Raw genomic sequence first — 20,181 nt, forward strand, 5'->3', positions numbered from 1 at the left:
CCCACTTTCCTGCTCATTCCCCATAGCCCTCTAATTTTCTTCCTCTCAAGTTTTTGCCCAATTCGCGATTGAAAGTCAATACTGAATCTGCTTTCACCACCCTTTCAGGCAATGTATTCCATAACAATTCACTGTGTTAAATTCCTTTTCCCCTTTCATGGTCTCTGGTTCTTTTGACAATCACTTTAAATCTGTGTCCTCTGATATCCGGAGATATCACCAGAAACAGTTTCCCTTTATTTGCTCCAGAGTTTGAACAGCTATCAAATCTCCCCTTAACATTCTCTGTTTTAAGGATAACAATGCCAGTTTCTCAGGGCTCTCTATGTGATTGGAGTCTTTCATCGCTGCTACCATTCCAATAAATCTCCTCTGCACCTTCTAAGGTCTTCATATCCTTCCTGAAGTCTGGAGCCCAGCTTGAACATAATATTCTATCTGAAAGCCAGCATGGATTTGTTAAAGGAAAATTGTGCTTGACTGGTTTGATTGAGTTGTTTGATGAACTAATGCGGATTGTTGATGAGGGGGAGTGAAGTTGATGTTGTTCAGGTAGAATTTCACAAGATGTTTGATAAAATTCCACATAAGGGACGTGTTAGCAGATTTAAAGCTGGCCTAACCAATGTTTTATATCAGTTTAGCATAAATTCCTTGCTTTTATATTTTTTGGCTCTATTAATAAAGTCAAGGATCCGATATGCCTTTTTAACAGCCTTCTCAACTTGTCCTGCCACCTTTAAAGATTTGCGTAAGTACAACCCTAAATCTGTGTCTGCACTTGCTTTAAAACTTTACCACTTTGTTTACAATGCTTCGCATCGTTCTACTAAAATGTATTGCTTCATGTTTCTCTGCCTTAAATTTCATCTGCCATATATCTGCCCACTCTACCTGTCTGTTGATGTCTGCCTGAAATCCATTATTTTCCTCCTCACTGTTTACCACATTTCTGAGTTTCACATCGTCTGCAAGCTTTGAAATTAGGTCCTGTCTACTCAAGTCAAGGTTATTAATATATAAAAAGAGCAATATACCTCAAACTTTAAAAAATCACTACTTTCTGCTCCTTAGCCAATTTTTTATCCATGCAGCTTTTAATCCTATTAGCTTTAAGTCTGCTAACAAGTCCATTATGTGGAACTTCTATACAACATCAACTTCATTCCCCTGATCAACCCTCTCCATTACTTCATCAAAGAACTCAATCACGTTAGTCAAACACAATTAGCCTTTAACAAATCCATCCTGGTTTTCATTTATTTTCAAATGCCAATGAATTCTGTCCCAGGTTATTATTACTAAAAAATTGGGGCCAGAGCCTCTACAATTTCTACCATTACTTCCCTGAGTAACCTAGAATGCAACCATCTGGACTAGATGACTTTTCTACTTTTGAGTACTGTCATTCTTTAAAGTAACCCTCTTCATCTATTTTTATCCCATACAACATAATTTCTACCTTCTCCTGTACCACTACATTGACAGCATCCTCTTCTCACCTGAAGATAGATGCAAAGTACTCAGCCATGCCTTCTGTCACCATAAAATGATCTTTTTGGTCCCTAACTGGCTCCACATTTCATTTGACTATCCCTTTAATATTTGTGTGTTGGGCTCTTTTCTATGTTATGTTTTCTCTTTGTCCCTTTCTTAATATCTCTTCTATATTTCTATATTCAGCTTGGTTATCTATTGCATTATGAACATTATATTTGTCACAAGCTCCCTTTTTCTTTCTCATTTTAATTTTGACATTGAATCATCTAGGAAGCTTTAGCTTTGGACGCACTTCCTTTTTCACTCGTGAGAATCTGTCTAATCTGTACTTCAAGAAGCTCATCTTTGCAGGTCTGTTATTGTTCAATTACTGTATTGCCAACCAATTTTTGACTTCAGTCCACCTGGGCCAGATCTCTTTTCAATGCACAGAAACAGGTTTTCCTGCAGTTAAACATTTTCATGATTGATTGCACTTTGTTCTTTCCCATAGCATCATCAGGTTTAGAATAGTTATGATTACTATTTCCCAAATACTCTCCAAAGTAACATGCTTCCCCTCTTCCCCGGAACCAGATCCAGCACTGCTTCCTTCTTCATTGGGCTGAAAACACAGTGATTGAGATAGTTCTCTTGTACGCATTTCAGGAATCTACTCCCAACCCCTGCCCCCAACACATTCTTTGCCCTTTAAACTGTTACCATCCCAGTCTATATTAAAAGATAATTGTAGTCCCCTATTATCACTACGCTATAGTTCTTGCACCTTTCTGCAATTTGTCTGCAAATTTACTCCTTTATTTCATTCGCAGTATTTAGTGGCCTACAGTCTACACCCAGTAACGTAACATAACTGCTCTTTTTTGTTGTTGCTTAATTCTAACTAAACAGATTCTATCTTTCACCATTTAATTACATTATCACCTCAGTCAGAAGGTTCTTGGTTCAAGTTCCAAGCTTGAGATTTCAGCACAAAAATTTAGGTTGACACTACAGTGCAGTACTGAGGGAGTGTTTCACTGTTGATGGTGCCATCTGTGATTGAGATGTTGGACCTGTCTGCTTTCTCAGAGGGACATAAAAGCTACCTTGGCATCATTTTGAAGAGGAGCAAATGAGTTATTCTTAGTTAAAAACAAAAAGCTAAAAGCTTTTCTTAGTGTCCTGGCCAATATTTATCCACCTATCAACATCACTGAACCAGAATAATCTGGTCATTATCACATTATTGTTTTGGGAACTTGCTGTGTACAAATCGGCTGCTGCATTTCCTACAACAGTGACAACACTTCAAAAGTAATTCATTTGCTGCAAAGAGCTTTGGGACATTGAATTTGTGAAAGGTGCTATATAAACTTAAGTCATTTTTTCAGTTCTATAATAGTTACTTTGATCAATACTACAACAGCCCTGTTATTATTCCTTCCCCATCTTTTCTGAATACCTTATAGCCAGGGATAAAGCTCCCAAACCTCTCATGCCTTAAGCCAGTTCACTATTATTGCTACTAATTTCCAGTCCCACATGGTGACCTTCGTCTGAAGTTCACCAACCTTATGTGCCATTCTATGCACACTTATGCACATGTGCTCCAAATCTATCTTAAACTGCCTCAACTTTTGCTCCCCATCTCACCCCTCCTAATCCTGAAGTATTCTTTTACACTATTGCTAACTATTTCTTCCAGTCCTCTTATGCACCTTGCTTCTCTTTAATATTTAACCCTTACGCTCATCCCTTTGCCAAATTTGTTTATATCCTTTCCAAAGAACTAGTTAACCTCCCCATGAATTGGTTCAAATGTCTCAGGAATCTGCAGCCCTCTTTCCTGCATCAATTCTCCAGCCATATGTTGGTCATATCCTACTAGTCCTATACTCACTAGCCCATGACACTGGGAGTAATCTAACCTTTGAGGCCCCACTTTTTAAACTTTCTCCTGAGCTCCTTAAACTCTGTTTGCAGAACCTCAACCCTTTTCCTGGTTCCTGGTGTCAGGCTAACTGGCCTGTAGTTACCTGTTTTGCCTCTTCCTTCTTTCTTGAATAGTGGTGTCACATTTGCTAACTTCCAATTAACTGGTACTGTTCCAGAATCTCTGGAATTTTAGAAAACTATAGCCAGAACATCCATTATCTCTGCAGCTATCTCTTTTAGAACCCTAGGGTGTAGCTCATTGGGAAATTGTCAAATTTGAATCCCTTATGTTTCTCAGTACTTTTTCTCTGCTGATATCAATTTCCTAATTTTCTTACTCTTTTTAGCACCTATTTCTCTATTTCTGCTATGTAACTTCCGAATTCCACTGTGAAGACAGACACAAAATATTTGTTCAATGTCTCTGTTATTTCCTCATTCCCCATAATTTGACCTGTCTCTGCTTCTAAGAGATCAACTTTAGCTTTAAACTTTATTTTAAATACTTTAGCTATTCCTTCCTTTTTATATACTTGGAGGATGACTGTAGCACATCTTCTGTTTAAGGTTTGTTATGATTGGTACAGAATTATGTACAGATTCCATACTGAAGAAACTAAACGTTAGAAGTAGGTTTCAATTTATTTAATCAAAATTCTCACTCTCTTCTTGTTCTTGTCACTCACTCCTTGCTAACCTCCAACTAAAATGGTGAGCAAGCAACCTACAAGTGCTGCCCTCAACTAGTCATCAGGATATGTACAAAGTAGCTCAGGATGATTTTTTCCCTTGCACTTCCTTATTTCTGTGGGGGTAAAAACGACAAAACTCTTCACCCAAGAGCATGTTGAACTCAGCAGAGGCATATTAGCACTAAAAAATAGAAAGCTTTTTCAATTTTAGATGCCCAGAGTTTGGCATCAAGCAATCCTAGATGAAGAATAGCATGATCTAGATGCAGAATAAGACTCCCTCCACTCAGCCCAGGACTCAGAATAGCACCAGTGTAGCATTATTCATTCCCCTTCACTAATCTTTCTTGTGACTTCCCTGAATGAGATTGTCAATTATAGCCAGCTGTGTGTTCCATGCTTACTTCAATCCATCACCCAGGTTGGGATCAAAGCAAGTGCAAGCGTTGAGAGGGGTAGTAAGATAAACCAGTCCACCAGCTTGTCCCTGATGAATGGATAGTTTGTCTTTCATTTATATTGTTTATGTTCAAATTACATGCAATTAATTTCAGATGAATTCACTATTACAATGCAAAATGTTTAACGTACAGTACCACATAATCAAAACGCCAACATACAGTTTTATAGCACAGGTAATGTTATCATGAAATAAGCTGCTAAAGCTTACGGCAGGCAGGAATATCACAGAGTTCAAGACGAGCATCGCTCTGTGTGTAGCACCACGGTCCATCCATTTGTCCACCTGGATTGCGACAGTAAGCGTGGCCACCTCCAAGTTCTGGATATTCCAAGCTGCTGAACTGATGAGTGTGAGGATATTGGGAATTCCACGACTGGCACTTATATCCTGATTTTGTCATGCTGACAGTTCCTCTGTAATCTGCTCCACTGCCATTGTAGCATTTATGATCTGTATGGCCAACTTAAACAAAGATACACTTAGCATATAGGGCACACTAGACTGAATAAAGTATGTTTCATTCAAAGCACAGAACCTCAATCCTGTTTATTCCTGTAATTTATGCTGGTTCTTCTGTTATACATTCTTCAATCACACCTACAATCACACCTAATCTTTACTTTTGCTTTGCTTTCAGTGCCAACTTAATTAATTATCTCTGATGGTTAACCCAGTAATCAAATCTACACGATTGTAGTTCTCAAAGTGGCTACAATGTCTTGATGTTAAGTTTTGAAATATTTCTGGTTCCTCAATGTGTTTTATTATAACAAGTTATCCAATAATCTATTTTTAAATGCAACCAACCCAAAAATGAATATCTAGGCTGATGAGTTTTGCTACATATGCAAACTATGTAGATAAAGTTTGTCTCAGCTCTCGTATTGCTCTTCTTTGTCCATTTCTTTCCATTTATTGAAATCAGTTATGAATGTCATGATTGATAGAAAAGGTAAACAACAAAAGCAATTTTAATGAAAAATATTAATGTCACAGGAACATTGCAATTTACAAATACATTGGCAAATTAGCCTTAGGAGCCTCATCTTTAATCTGATGGCTAGTTATAAAAGCAGATATATGGAACCAGAAGGATTATTTCCACAAAAAAGTGTTAAATGTCATACATATGTTGTCTAATTTGGGTGGTGCTGGTTTCATCCAGAGCATTGGTAGTGCTGTATAATGGGTTTTTAACACTTGCTAACATTCTGGTTGCTGCACAATGACATGGGTTAGAAGAATGTACTAAGGAATGTTTTTACCCATCAGTTAAACGAAGCCATGTTGCACAGCCAATCAGGAAGATGTAATCTTGTTAATTATACCAGACTTCTGTAAGGAGGTGTACCTACCCACAGTAGAAATTTGAGATGCTCAAAAGTACTAAATTATTCTAGTCACAGCACCATCTATGGAGTTATCTTGCTCTATGTAATATTCACTGCAAAGTTTAATGCCCAAGTCCCACTTTCACCAGGCTATTAAGACCTATGAATTGGGTCAGGAGAAGGTGACTTCTGCATGGACATTTACCACTCATCGGGCAGAATTTTACGCTGGCAGGATTTTATTGTTCCGCCTAAGTCAATGGACTTTTGAACGGCTCGTCGCATTTTATGGCCCCGCCCTCACCCCCACCACGATGGGCCATTATTATCAGAGTTATACGTGCGACTTTGATACCTTTTTTATTAATTAGATAAAAAAAAAGTGGAATAAAATAGAAAACTCAATTAATTTTCTATTTGGAAGGAATATTTGGACCACTTTACAAATATATTCCCGATATGATGTTCATGATAGTAAATTCAACCTGCTTCAAGATGACAGACTTTAATTTTTTAAAAACATTATTTCAATTCTCATTATCTTTACTCTTTTTCATTTATGAATTGCAACTTCCCAAACCTTTGAGTGCATCAATCTTTACCTTAAGTTTTTAAAGTTTCAATAACACACCCAGGTAAATGAACAGCACACTCTGCTAACTCCTGTTAAATAATGCACCATCTTTTGCCAGATAATTAATTAATATCAAAACAAAATCCTTTCTAGGCCTTATAAATATAAATTCTCAAAACTCAGTACTGCATTTTGTTTTATTCTCAACTTAAAAAATATCTTTTCTCCAGTCATTCAGGCTATTAAGTTTAACTTAAAGCAGAAAACCCAAACGTTTTTAAAATGCCTCCAGTATTAGTATGTAAAAAATATTTCATGGTCATTTATACATCACATCGATGAAGGAACAGAGAGTCACATATCCAAGTAGGCTAATAACACCAAGTTAAATGGTGTAGTAAATACTTTGAATGGGAGCAGAAAGTTGCCAGACAATTTTGATAGATAAGGCGAGTAGACAAAACCGTGGCATGTGGAAACGCAAGGTCATCCATTTTGAACCTAAAAAAGTTAGATCAGAGTGTTTTTTAAATGGAGGGAGAGAGAGATTTAGGATTCCAAGTAAAGAAAGCAGCAAAAGCTAGTGGACAGGTTCAAAAAATAATTTCAAAGGCTAATGGGATGCTGACCATTACCTCAAGAGAGCTTAAATATAACTGGGTGGAAGTTATGTTACAGTTACATAAAACTCTGGTTATATGGTATTTAGGGTAATTGTTAAATTTGGGGCACCACACCTTGAGGACAGGTTGTATGGACAATAACAGAAAATGCTGGAAAACTCAGCAGGTCTAACAGCATGTGTGGAGAGAAAAACTTGGTTAATGTTTCGAGTCCATATGACTCTTCTTCAGAGCTGTTTCAGATTTTCAGCATCCGCAGTATTTTGCTTGTATGGACAATACTTGTATTAACTTCAGTATAGAAAATTGAGGGGCGATATAATTGAGGTGTTTAAGATGATGGAGAGAAACCATTTCTTCTGGTGGGTGAGTCCAGAACATGGGCACATAGATTAAAATTTTAGCATGGTTGTTCATGGATGATGCCAGAAAGCATTTCTTTACGTAATGGTGATTGAAATCTGGGACACTCTCTCACAAAAAGGTGTCGAGGCTGGGTTAATTGAAAATTTATAGAAAGAGATTAATGGGTTTTTGTTAGGCAAATGTATTAAGGGTTACAGTACGAAGGCTGTTAGATGGAGTTAAAGTAAAGATTAGCCAAGATCTAATTGAATGGTGAAACAGACTCGAGCGGCTGAATGGTCTACAGCTGTCCTTATGTTCCTATATCCAGCAGCTTGCAGTCAAATTTATGCATCATATTTCCAAAAACATATAACCACAGATATTTGACAAAGAGCCAGAATGTCTAAAAACTGAATGACTATCAACCGCACTCATAAAAAAAATCAGTCTCCTGACATTGTGTATGAATTACAGTTAAATTCTGAATTAACTAATTTAGTTAATTCTATTGATTATTTAATAGCAGCTAAAAATTTTGCTCTTAAAGGAATAAAGAAGAAGAAAGAAAGAAATGCTTCCTGGCTAAGCAGATCTGTGCATTGTTATTATATGGTATAATGTTTCTCTCCTCAGACTGTTGACATGGTCTAAATTAACCTTAGAGTAATTGACTAGTTATGTGCTTCAGCAGAAAATGAAAAGCATTAGTGTGGTTGGGGTGGAGGGCAGGCAGTGTGGTGGTTTGATGGTGGAGCTGTTAGGAATTTATGCTCCTCTGAATAGCTAAAATATTCTGTTTCCTGACATTTGAAAATGTCGCTTACTATATTCCATTAGTCTGTGGGCTAAACCTGTGATTTTCACTTGAGGTCCATACGAGTGCTCAAACAGTCTAAATATTTTAATTACTGAACAACAATATTTTCATCAGAGAACAGGAGAATGGAACACATCAATGATTGATAGGATTAGTTAAGACAAACCAAATCTTTTTCATACTTACATCTGTTAATCCTATCCACAGGAATTCCGATTCTCATGCAGCTTGCTGCCTCGGGGCTTTCCGGCAGTGGCAGATCCTCACAGTTTGGCAACTGAAGCTGCATAAGAATGAGTGGGTTTGACCTTGCAATGACGTATTCTGTTCTACACAGATCATTTTCCAGAACTTCACACTCATCTCGGCATAATTCCCGTGGTTTGGGATTACGGGAATTATCATCACAGAGAGGGAACACAAAGTGACAGAAAGATGGAATGGCAAATTGCGAACACTGATCCGAGAGATGGGTGGAAGTACCAATCATAGTAAATGCAGCTGAAATGAGAAGCACAATATTTGATTTATAAAGTAGTGCTATATGTAACCTATAATTATCAAACACATCATTACAATAAATCACTTGGCCCAGTTTTATATATTATATGTTTTGTTTGATTAAAATCAACTTAAATTTAGACAGGTTTTAACTAGAAGTTAAAATAATTCATGCACATAATGTTAATCTTCAGATTGGAGTTAGCATATAGCACACACATGCATATACAGGATTTGATTTTTAAATGATTCAACTAAATTACTGTTTAGTATGGGCTCCACCCAATGGCACCCTTACTTCAAACAAAAATAATTGCTTTTAAATCAAACACAAAATTGGTTGAACATAACTATCTGTTTACCAAAATTGTGATATTTTGTTAATGCTAGAAAATTTGATAACTTTAACACTGGTGACCTGAAACTGTAATTGGTCAGCTTTAAATAAACCATAGATTTTGTCTTGATTCTGGTATATAGTGTAAAAATAAGTTGTTACACATATAATTCTTATGCTTTCAAGTTTCAAAAAGTAGAGCAGTAGTTATTCTTGAAAGTTGAATACTCCTTTGTTTAAGTATAGGAATACTGCAGTACCAGCCAGGATGCCCATTTTGGTTCCCATCTTCAAATCAGTATGAAACCTCAAGGGAACTATTTTAACCAATTCCCTACCAAGCCACAAGAAGTGATAGTAGCAGTATTAGCAGTAGCATCTTCATTGCCAAGCTGCAAAGTAGCACTGAAGTTTTATTTATCCTTTTTGAAGAATGAGGCATTGCATGTGGGTGCCTACTACACCTGATACCAATTCTAAGGAAATGTATTGCAGAAAAATACAATGCTGACACCCAAGAAATTCAGTAGCTTCATGTTTAACAACTACTTCGTTCTCTGAAATTGTATAAGTAAATTCCTGTAATTCTTGGGTTGAGCATTATTTGATTGTCACAAGCAACTCAAATACCTGCAAGACAGGAATTGCTTCACTTTACCACATGGTGTCTCTATAATACAGGAAGTAAATGTGCAATTCCACAGTCATATTTGGCACAGTTCTGGTTGCGAGTTTGAAAATCCTATATTTTTGTACGTTTCAAATACAGGAAATTGCATGGTTCAAGTAAACAACATCTTTGCAAAATTTATTTAAGCAAAATTAATCTGAAGATACTGAAACTACTCAGGTCAGGAACCATCTGTGTAGAGAGTAACAGAGTTAACGCTTCAGATCGATGGATGACCAGATTTCCAGCATTTGCATTATTTGGCTTTTGCAAAGTTAATCTAATACGTAGGAGGAAGGTGGTAGATGAGCCAAATGACTTAGTAAGGAATTGGCTGGGAATCCCACCTTGATGCACATATTCTAAACATGTTTATTTGGTATTTTCTCAGTTAATGTGACAAATTAAGTTCTGAATCTTTGTTAAGTACAGCATCCACAATGAGAACAGTGTCAGCTGTAGTGATGACACAGTGTTATTAATAACATGCTCATGCAAGATCTGCAGACTGGTGAGGAGGGAACAAGGTGCAGGTAGGGAAGGGGAAGTACAGTAAAATAGAGAATGAAAGAAGGAAAATAAAGTAGAGCAAGACAATTACATGTTGATTATTAATTTTATAAAGGGAGTTGTGGAATAGCAGAAACAAATGAAAAGCTGAGTTGAAGCAAAAACGGCATCTCCTCATAGGTCAGAATATCTGATTTCGGTAGGGATCCTGTAATGTTATTAACTTTAAAGGTAAAATCAGAACTTCTAGGACTCCTCCATTTCCAAATATGTATTGGCCGCAAATACCAATCATATTTTTCCTGAATTTTGATGCTTAAAAGTGATGCGACAGCCATACATATAATGGTATCTTTTTTCTGTCTGTATGCTGCAGCAACCATTTCATTTGCAATAAAAAACAAAACAGGGTGACATCTGACTTTGGCGGTTGGGCAAAACACAGAGATTGGCAGCCCATTTACCATTGACTTCAATGGAAAATAAAAACAAGCTGCCAATATGCTTTTGTCCAGTTTATGCCTCCTGCATAGTTTCCTGTTGCAGCATACATAAACCTGTACATTACAAATACAGGCATCAATATTTTGGTCACTGAAAATGGAAGCTATGCATAGTCATTGCTGAAGAATAAAAAGATAGAGCTCTTGATCAAAATCCTGGCAGACAGAAAGTCAAATCCAGACACAGATAATATCACAAGGAGATAGCATATACGACAACAAGAGGCATACAAACAGGTAAACACAAAACTTGAACAATTCTGCTTGTGATTTTGTATTAACTTCCAAAATGTGCAAAGGATCAAAATTTAAAGGAGCTTTTATTTTAAAAATTGGTACCAATGAAAGTAAATTACCTATTGTTTTAAACTAGATAATTCAAGACAACAACCCTACATCATTAAACAGCACTTAAAAATAGTAAGTGCAGCAGTTACCAAAAGTACCAGCTGTTTAGTACTTGATTTGCGGAAGTGCCACTGAAAAAATGTTGACCCTTTGAACATTTGGAAAATCAGTTTGTACAGCACGCATAATGGTATAAATATACTTCTAAAATGTAAAAACAAACAATATGTCTAGACATATTTAAATGAGGCTTAATGAAGAGGTTGACGTGCAACCTCAGATAGGAAAATAAAACGGAAGATAGTGTTTCCTCTTCAGTGGGCTGAAGTACAAATAGCAATTGCTCTGCTGCCTACCAGTAATTCGATTTTCAATTTCTCCCTGCATCTGGAGGGAATCCACATAAATGCTTTGGTTTCCAATGAATCGAGCACATGCAATTCCCCTGTACGGTTGACAGAATCCATCTTCATTGTCTTCATCACTGCAAAAGCATAAATACATTTTGTTGCAGTTAATAACTACTTTGTTAGGTTTATGAAGATGATAAAGTGTTTCTTGCTCTTGCTAATTCTTTTAGCCCTGTTGGGTACTGCATAACCACTGAGCTTTCAGGGTTGCAATGGACTTTCCACTTGAATTACAGCAAGTTGATAACATGAAATGTTGCACTTACTAAATTAATTATTTAATTTGCAGTTTCTTCCATGGTGATGGTAGTGGGCATTCACAGTTTCAAAAAAAGGTTGTTGGGAACTATTTGTTCACTCAGATTGTGCAATACTGTTGCCCTCAGAAAAATACAGGAACGGTAGCATGGTGATAATATTACTGAGCTAGTAATCCAGAAGCCTGGACTAATGCTCCAAAATGAGTTCAAATCCCACCACAACAGCAGGGGAATTCAGGTCTACAGGATGCATGGCAGCAACTCGCCAAGACTCCTTCTACAGCATCTTCCAAACCCATGACCCCTACCAGTTCGAAAAACAGCAATAGCAGGCACATGGGAACACTACGATCTCCAAGTTCCCCTCCAAGTCACGCACCATCCTGACTTGGAATGTATATCACTGTTCCTTCGTTGCTGCTGGGTCAAAATCCTGGAACTCCCACCCTAACAGCACTGTGGGTGAACATATGAGTCAGGAGCAGGGGTACGTGATTTGGCCCCTCAAACTGCTCCATCATTCAATAAGATCATGGCTGATTTTTTTTTTCATTCATGGGATGTGTGCTTCGCTGGCTGGGCCAGCATTTATTGCCCATTCCTAGTTGCCCTTGAGGAGGAGGTGGTGATCTGCCTTCTTGAACCACTGCATTCCATGTGGTGTAGGTACACCCAGAGTGCTGTTAGGAAGTGAGTTCCAATATTTTGACTCAGCAACAGTGAAGGAATGGTGATATATTTCCAAGTCAGGATGGTGAGTGACTTGGAGGGGAACTTCCAGGTGCTGGTGCTCCCATCGATCTGCTGCCCTTGTCCTTCTAGATGGTAGTGGTCATGGGTTTGGAAGGTGCTATATAAGGAGCCTTGGTGAATTTTTGCAGTGTATCTTGTAGATGGTACACACTGCTGCTACTGTGCATCGGTGGTGGAGGGAGTGAATGTTTGTGGATTTGGTGCCAATCAAGTGGGTTGCTTTGTCCTGGATGGTGTCAAGCTTCTTGAGTGTTGTGGGAGCTGCACTCATCCAGGCAAGTGGGGAGTATTCCATCACACTCTTAACTTGTGCCTTGTAGATGGTGGACAGGCTTTGGGGAGTCAGGACGTGAATTACTCGTCGCAGGATTCCTAGCCTCTGACCTGCTCTTGTAGCCAAGTACTTATATGGCTAGTCTAGTTCAGTTTTTGGTCAATGGTAACCCCTAGAAAGTTGATTGTGGGGAGATTCAGTGATGGTAATGCCATTAAACATCAGGGGGCAATAATTGGGTTCTCTCTTGTTGGAGATGGTCATTGCCTGACACTTGTGTGGCATGAATGTTACTTGCCACATGTCAGCCCAAGCCTGGATATTGTCCAGGTCCTGCTGCATTTGGACATGGACTGCTTCAATATCTGAGGAGTCACGAATGATGCTGAACATTGTGCAATCATCAGCGAACATCCCCACTTCTGACCTTATGATGGAAGGAGGGTCATTGATGAAGCAGCTGAAGATCATTGGGCTGAGGACACTACCCTGAGGAATACCTGCAGTGATGTCCTGGAGCTGAGATGACTGACCTCCAACAACCACAACCATCTTCCTTTGTGCTAGGTATGACTCCAACCAGTGGAGAGTTTTCCCCAATTCCCATTGAGTCCAGTTTTGTTAGGGCTCCTTGATGCCACACTCGGTCAAATGCAGCTTGATGTCAAGGGCAGTCACTCTTACCTCACCTCAGGAGATCAGCTCTTTTGTCCATGTTTGAACCAAGGCTCTAATGCGATCAGGAGCTGAGTGGCCCTGGCGGAACCCAAACTGGGCATCAGTGAGCAGGTTATTGCTAAGCAAGTGACGCTTGATACCACTGTTGATGACCCTTTCCATTGGTTTACTGATGATCAAGAGTAGACTGATGGGGCGGTTATCGGCTGGGTTGAATTCGTCCTGCTTTTTGTGTACAGGACATACCTGGGCAATTATCCACATAGCTGGGTAGATGCCAGTGTTGTAGCAGTACTGGGACATGCTGGGACCAGTGTCCTGGCGAATCGCATAACTAGGGTTGTAGATAGGGCATTAAACTAAATAGTAAGGGGGAGGGTTCAGTTGCATGGAAATATAAAAAATCAAAGTTTAAGGAGAGGGTAAGAGTGCAGGTTAGTGACGAGGTTGATTGCTATTAAAAAGTGAATGGAAAGGACAGAGTATGTGAATGCCATATTGTACCAAAGAATCCTATAAGAGTAAGGAAAATTGACAATAGGGCAAACTTAAAGGCTTTGTATCTGAATGCACGTAGCATTCGGAATAAAACTAATGAGTTAACAGCACAAATAGAGATAAATAGGTATGATTTGGTGGCGATTACTGAGATGTGGTTACAGGGAGAACAGGTTTGGGAGTTGAATATACAAGGGTACTCAGTGTTTCGGAAGGATAGGCAGGAAAGAAAAGGAGATGGTGTAGCTTTGTTAGTAAAGGAAGAGATCAGTGCTATAGTGAGGAATGATATAGGCACTGGAGAGCAAGACGTAGAGTCAGTCTGAATAGAAATAAGAAATAGCAAGGGAAAGAAGTCCCTGGTGGGAGTAATCTATAGGTCCCCAAACAGTAGTTTAGCAGTAGGGCACAGTATAAATCAGGAAATACTGGGAGCATGTAAGAAAGGCATGGCAATAATCGTGGGTAATTTTCATTTGCATATAGACTGGACTAATCAAATTGGCAAGGGTTGCCTCGAGGGAGAGTTCATAGAATGTATTAGAGATTGTTTCTTGGAGCAATATGTTGTGGAACCAACCAGGGAGCAGGCTATTCAGGCTATTTGGTTTTGTGAATTGAGATGGGATTAATTAATGATCTCATAGTAAAGAATCCTCCAGGGAAGAGTGATCATAGCATGATTGAATTTCAAGTTCAGTTTGAGAGCGAGAAACTTGAGTCCCACACTAGTATTCTGGAGTTAAACAAAGGTAACTACATAGGTATGAGGGCAGATTTGGCCCTAGTGAACTGGGCAGGAAGACTACAAGGTAGGACAGTTGATGAACAGTGGCATATATTGAAGGGGATATTCAATTCCTCCCAAGTAAAATATATCCCAATGAGGAAGAAAGATGGTAAGAGAGGAAAAAAGCATCCATGGCTAAACAAGGAAGTTACAGATAACTTAAAGGCAAAAACTAAGGCATACCAAATTGCAAAGGTCAGTGGCAGGCTGGAAGATTGGGAAACTTAAAGATCAACAAAAGGTTACTAAAAAAAAAAGAAAAAGAGCAAAGGTAAATTATGAAAGAAAATTAGCACAAAATGTAAAAACTGATAGCAAAAGCTTCTACAGGTATATAAAAGGAAAGAGAGTAGCTAAAGTGAATGTTGGTCCCTTGGAGGACGGGACTGGGGAGTTAATCATAGGGAACGCAGAAATGGCAGAGACGCTTAATCAACATTTTGCCTCAGTTTTCACAGTGGAGGACACTAGTATCACCCCAATAGAAGCAGGTAGTGCAGAGGATATAGAGGAGGAACTTAGAACAATCACCATCACTAGAGAAAAAGTACTGAGCAAACTATTGGGATTAAAGGGTGACAAGTCCCCAGGGCCTGATGGCCTACATCCCAGGGTCTTAAAGGAAGTGGCAGCGGAGATAGTGGATGCATTGGCTATAATATTCCAAAATTCCCTGGATTCTGGAAAGGTTCCAGTGGATTGGAAAAATGCTAATATTATGCTTATTCAAAAAGGGGGGGAGGCAGAAGGTAGGAAACTATAGACCAGTTAGTTTAACATCTGTCGTTGGGAAATTGTTGGAATCCATTATTAAGGAAGTAGTAATGGGACATTTGGAAAGTCAAAATGCAACCAAACAGCGTCAGCATGGTTTTATGAAGAGTAAATCATGTTTGACTAACTTGCTAAAGCTCTTTGAAGATGTGACAAGCAAAGTAGATAATGGGGATCCTGTAGATGTAGTATATCTGGACTTGCAGAAGGCCTTTGATAAGGTGCCGCACAAAAGATTAATACACAAGATAAGATCACATGGAGTTAGGGGTAATATATTAGCTTGGCTAGAAGATTGGCTAACCAACAGAAAGCAGAGTCGGGATAAATGGGTCTTTTTCTGGATGGCAAGCTGTAACTAATGGGGTGCCACAGGGTTCGGTCCTTGGGCCCCAACTATTTACAATCTATATTAATGACTTGGATTCAGGGATAGAAGGTACTATAGCTAAATTTGCAGATGACACCAAAATAGGTGGGAAAGTAAATTGCAAGGAAGAAATAAGACATTTACAAATGGATATGGACAGGTTAGGTGAATGGGCCAAAATTTGGCAGATGGAGTTTAACGTGGATAAGTGTGAGGTTATGCATTTTGGTCAGAAGAATAAAAAGGCGACTTATTATTTAAATGGAGAGAAACTTCAGAATGCTTCAGTGCAGAGGGACCTGGGTGTCCTCATGCATAAAACGCTGAAAGCTAATATGCAGGTACAGCAGATAATAAGGAAGGCAAATGGAATTTTGGCATTTATTGCTAAAGGAATAGAGTATAAAAATAGGGAAGTGTTGTTGCAACTGTACAAGGCATTGGTGAGACCACACCTGGAGTACTGTGCACAGTTTTGGTCCCCTTACTTGAGGAAGGATGTAGTTGCACTGGAGGCAGTTCAGAGGAGGTTCACCAGATTGATTCCAGAGATATGGGGCTTGTCTTATGAGGAGAGATTGAGCAGTTTAGGCCTATACTCGCTAGAGTTTAGAAGGATGAGAGGAAATCTAATTGAGGTATATAAGACGCTAAAGAGGATAGACAAAGTAGACGTTGAGCAGATGTTTCCCCTTCTGGGGCATTCTAGAACTAGAGGCCATAATTTTAGGCTAAGGGATGGTAGATTTAAATCAGAGATGAGGGGGAATTACTTTTCTCAAAGGGACATGAATCTGTGGAATTCACTACCTCAGAGTGCAGTGGATGCTGGGACGCTGAATAAATAGAGGAGATAGACAGATTTTTAATTAGTAATGGGTTGAAAGGTTATGGGGAGAGGTCGGGAAATTGGAGTTGAGGCCAAAATGAGATCAGCCATGATGGTAATGAATGGCGGGGCAGGCTCGAGGGGCTGAATTGCCTACTCCTGCTCTTAGTTCTTATGTTGTTCTTATGACAGCTTGGTTACGAGCGCTGCAAGTTCTGGAGCACCAGTTACTATTGCCGGAATATTGTCAGGGCCCATAGCCTTTGCAGCATCCTGTGCCTTCAGCCATTTCTTGATATCACGTGGAGTGAATCGAATTGACTGAAGACTGGCATCTGTGATGCTGGGGACTTCTGGAGAAGGCAGAGATGGATCATCCACTCGGCAATTCTGGCTGAAGATTGTAGCAAATGCTTCAGCCTTATCTTTTGCACTGATGTGCTGGGTTCCTCCATCATTGAGGATGGGGATATTTGTGGAGCCGCCTCCTCCAGTGAGTTGTTTAATTGTCCACCAACATTCACAACTGGATGTGGCAAGACTGTAGAGCTTAGATCTGATCTGTTGATTGTGGGGTCACTTAGCTCAGTCTATCAGTCTAGCTTATGCTGTTTGTCACGCAAGTAGTCCTGTGTTATGGCTTCACCAGGCTGACAGCTCATTTTTAGGTATGCCTGGTGCTGCTCCTGGCATGCCCTCCTGCACTCTGCATTGAACCAGGGTTGATCCCCTGGCTTGATGGTAATGGTAGAGTGGGGATATGCCAGGTCATGAGTTTACAGATTGTGTTTGAATACAATTCTGCTGCTGCTGCTGATGGCCCACGGTGCCCCATAGATGCCCAATCTTGATTTGCTAGATCTGTTCAAAATCTATCACATTTAGCATGGTGGTTGTGCCACACAACACAATGGAGGGTATCCTCAATGTGAAGGCAGGACTTTGTCTCCACGACTGTGCGGTGGTCACTCCTCCCGATACTGCCCTGAACAGATGGCATCTGCGGCAGGCAGGTTGGTGAGGATGAGGTCAAGTATGTTTTTCCCTCTTGTTGGTTCCCTCACCACCTGCCGCAGACCCAGTCTAGCAGCTATGTCATTTAGGACTCGGCCAGCTCGGTTAGTAGTGGTGCTACCGAGCCACTCTCAGTGATGGACATTGAAGTCCCCACCCAGAGTACATTCTGCGCCCTTACCACCCTCAGTGCTTCCTTCAAGTGGTGTTCAACATGGAAGGGCACTGATTCACCAGCTGAGGGAGGGCAGTACGTGGTATTCGGCAGGAGGTTTCCTTGCCCATGTTTGACCTGATGTCACGAGACTTTATTGGGTCCGGAGTCGATGTTGAGGACTCCCAGGGCAACTTCCTCCCGAATGTATACCACTGTGCTGCCACCTCTGCCGTGTCCGTCCTGCCGGTGGGACAAGACATACCCAGGGATGGTGATGGTGGTGTCTGGGACATTATCTGAAAGATATGATTCTGTGAGGATGAGTCAGGCTGTTGCTTGACTAGTCTGTGGACAGCTCTCCCAGCTTTGCTCCTAGCCCCCAGATGTTAGTAAGGAGGACTTTACAGGGTCGACAGGGCTGAGATTGCTGTTGTCGTTTCCGGTGCTTAGGTAGATCCGTCTGTTTTATTCCTTTGTTGTAACTTTGTAGCAGTTTGATACAACTGAGCGGCTTGCTAGGCATTTGACAGAGGGCATTTAAGAGTCAACCACATTGCTGTGGGTCCGGAATCACATGTAGGCCAGACCAGGTAAGGACGACAGATTTCCTTCCCTAAAGGACATTCGTGAACCAGATAGGTTTTTTTCCCAAAAATCGACAATGGCTTCATGGTCATCATTCGACTTTAATTCCAGATTTTTACTGTATTCAAATTCCACCATCTGCCGTGGCAGGATTTGAACCTGGGTCCCCAGAACATTACCCTAGGTCTTTTGATTACCAATCCAGCGACAATATCACTACGCCATCGTCTCCCCTATTGATTGTGGCCTCATCTCCACATTCCGCCTACCCCCGATAACCTTTGATTCTCTTGTTAGTCAAGAATCTATCTACCCATACCTTAGAAATATTCAATGACCCTGCCTCCTCCGGTCTCTGGGGAAGAGAGTTCCAAAGATTCATGATGCTCTGAGGAAAAAAAAATCCTCTCATCTTCTTCTTAATTGGGAGACCCTTTATTTTTAAACTCTGTCCCCTAGTTCTAGTTTCTCTCACAAGAGGAAACATCCTTTCAGCAGCCCCCCTGTCAGGTCCCCTCAGGATCTTATATGTTTCAATAAGGTCAGTTCTCGTACTTTTAAACTCCAGGCCCAACTTGTCCAACCACTCCTCAGAAGATAACCCCCTCCCATCAGTCGAGTGAACCTTCTCTGTAGATTCTAACGCATTTATATCCTTTCTTAAATAAGGAGCCCAAAACTGTACATAGTTCTCCAGATATGGTCTCACCACTGCCTTGTACAACTGCAGCAAAATATCCCATCCATTCCATTGCAATAAATGACAATATTCCATTTGCCTTCCTAATCACTTGCTGTACCTACACACTAACTTTTTGTGATTCATGTACCAGGATACCCAATCCCTCGAGACCTCAGAGTTCTGCAATCTCTCTCCATTTAAATAATAAACTGCTTCTCTATTCTTCCTGCCAAAGCGGACAATTTCACATTTTTCCACATTATACTCCACCTGCCAAATTTTTGCCTACTCGCTTAACCTATCTCTCCCTTTGCAGACTCCTTATATCCTCTTCACAGCTTACTTTCCTACCTATCTTTGTGTCATCAGTGAATTTAGCAACCGTATTTTCAGTCCCTTCAAGTCATCACTATAAATTACAAGTATTTGAGGCCCATTACTGGCACTCCACTTATCACATCTTGCCAACGTGAAAATGACCCACTTATAGCTACTCTGTTTCCTTTTATCTAACCAATTGTCCATCCATGCTAATATGTTACCCCCTACACCATGAGCTCTTATTTTGCGTAGTTTGATAGCACCTTGTCAAACACCTTCTGGAAATCTAAGTACAGCAAATCCACAGGTTCCCCTTTATCCATGTTGCTTGTTACTTCCTCAAAGAACTGCAATAAATTAGTCAAACAAGACTTCCCTTTCATAAAATTATGTTGAATGTGCCTGATTGCATTGATATTTTCTAAGTGCCCCACTATAACCTCCTTAATAATATATTCCAACAATTTCCCTATGACAGATGCTAAGCTAATTGGTTTGTAGTTTCCAACTTTCTGTCTCTCTCCTCTCTTGAATAGAGGAGCCACATTCATTATTTTCCAATCTAATGGGACCTTTCCAGAATCTGGGGAATTTTGGGAAATTAAAACCAATGCCTCAACTATCTCAGCAGCCACTTCTTTTAAGACTCTAG

The 20,181-nt window shown here is 39.8% G+C and overlaps 1 protein-coding gene across 3 annotated transcripts in view; it reads right to left on the reverse strand.

The window, feature by feature from the left end:
• The window catches only part of ror2 (receptor tyrosine kinase-like orphan receptor 2), a 339,608-nt gene that overhangs the window by 19,709 nt on the left and 299,718 nt on the right, over nt 1-20,181 (reverse strand). For 2 of the 3 annotated variants that reach the window (XM_078568791.1, XM_078568772.1), the window contains 3 exons: nt 11,491-11,618; nt 8,452-8,766; nt 4,780-5,034 (listed from right to left, as the gene is read on the reverse strand). In XM_078568791.1, coding sequence (XP_078424917.1) covers nt 4,780-5,034; nt 8,452-8,766; nt 11,491-11,618 — 698 coding nt within the window. The remainder of the gene's footprint in view (nt 1-4,779; nt 5,035-8,451; nt 8,767-11,490; nt 11,619-20,181) is intronic. The other variant, XM_078568782.1, reaches the window with a different exon arrangement.

Source organism: Cetorhinus maximus, chromosome 2, assembly GCF_964194155.1.
Source record: "Cetorhinus maximus chromosome 2, sCetMax3.hap1.1, whole genome shotgun sequence".
Classification (NCBI taxonomy): Eukaryota; Metazoa; Chordata; class Chondrichthyes; order Lamniformes; family Cetorhinidae; genus Cetorhinus; species Cetorhinus maximus.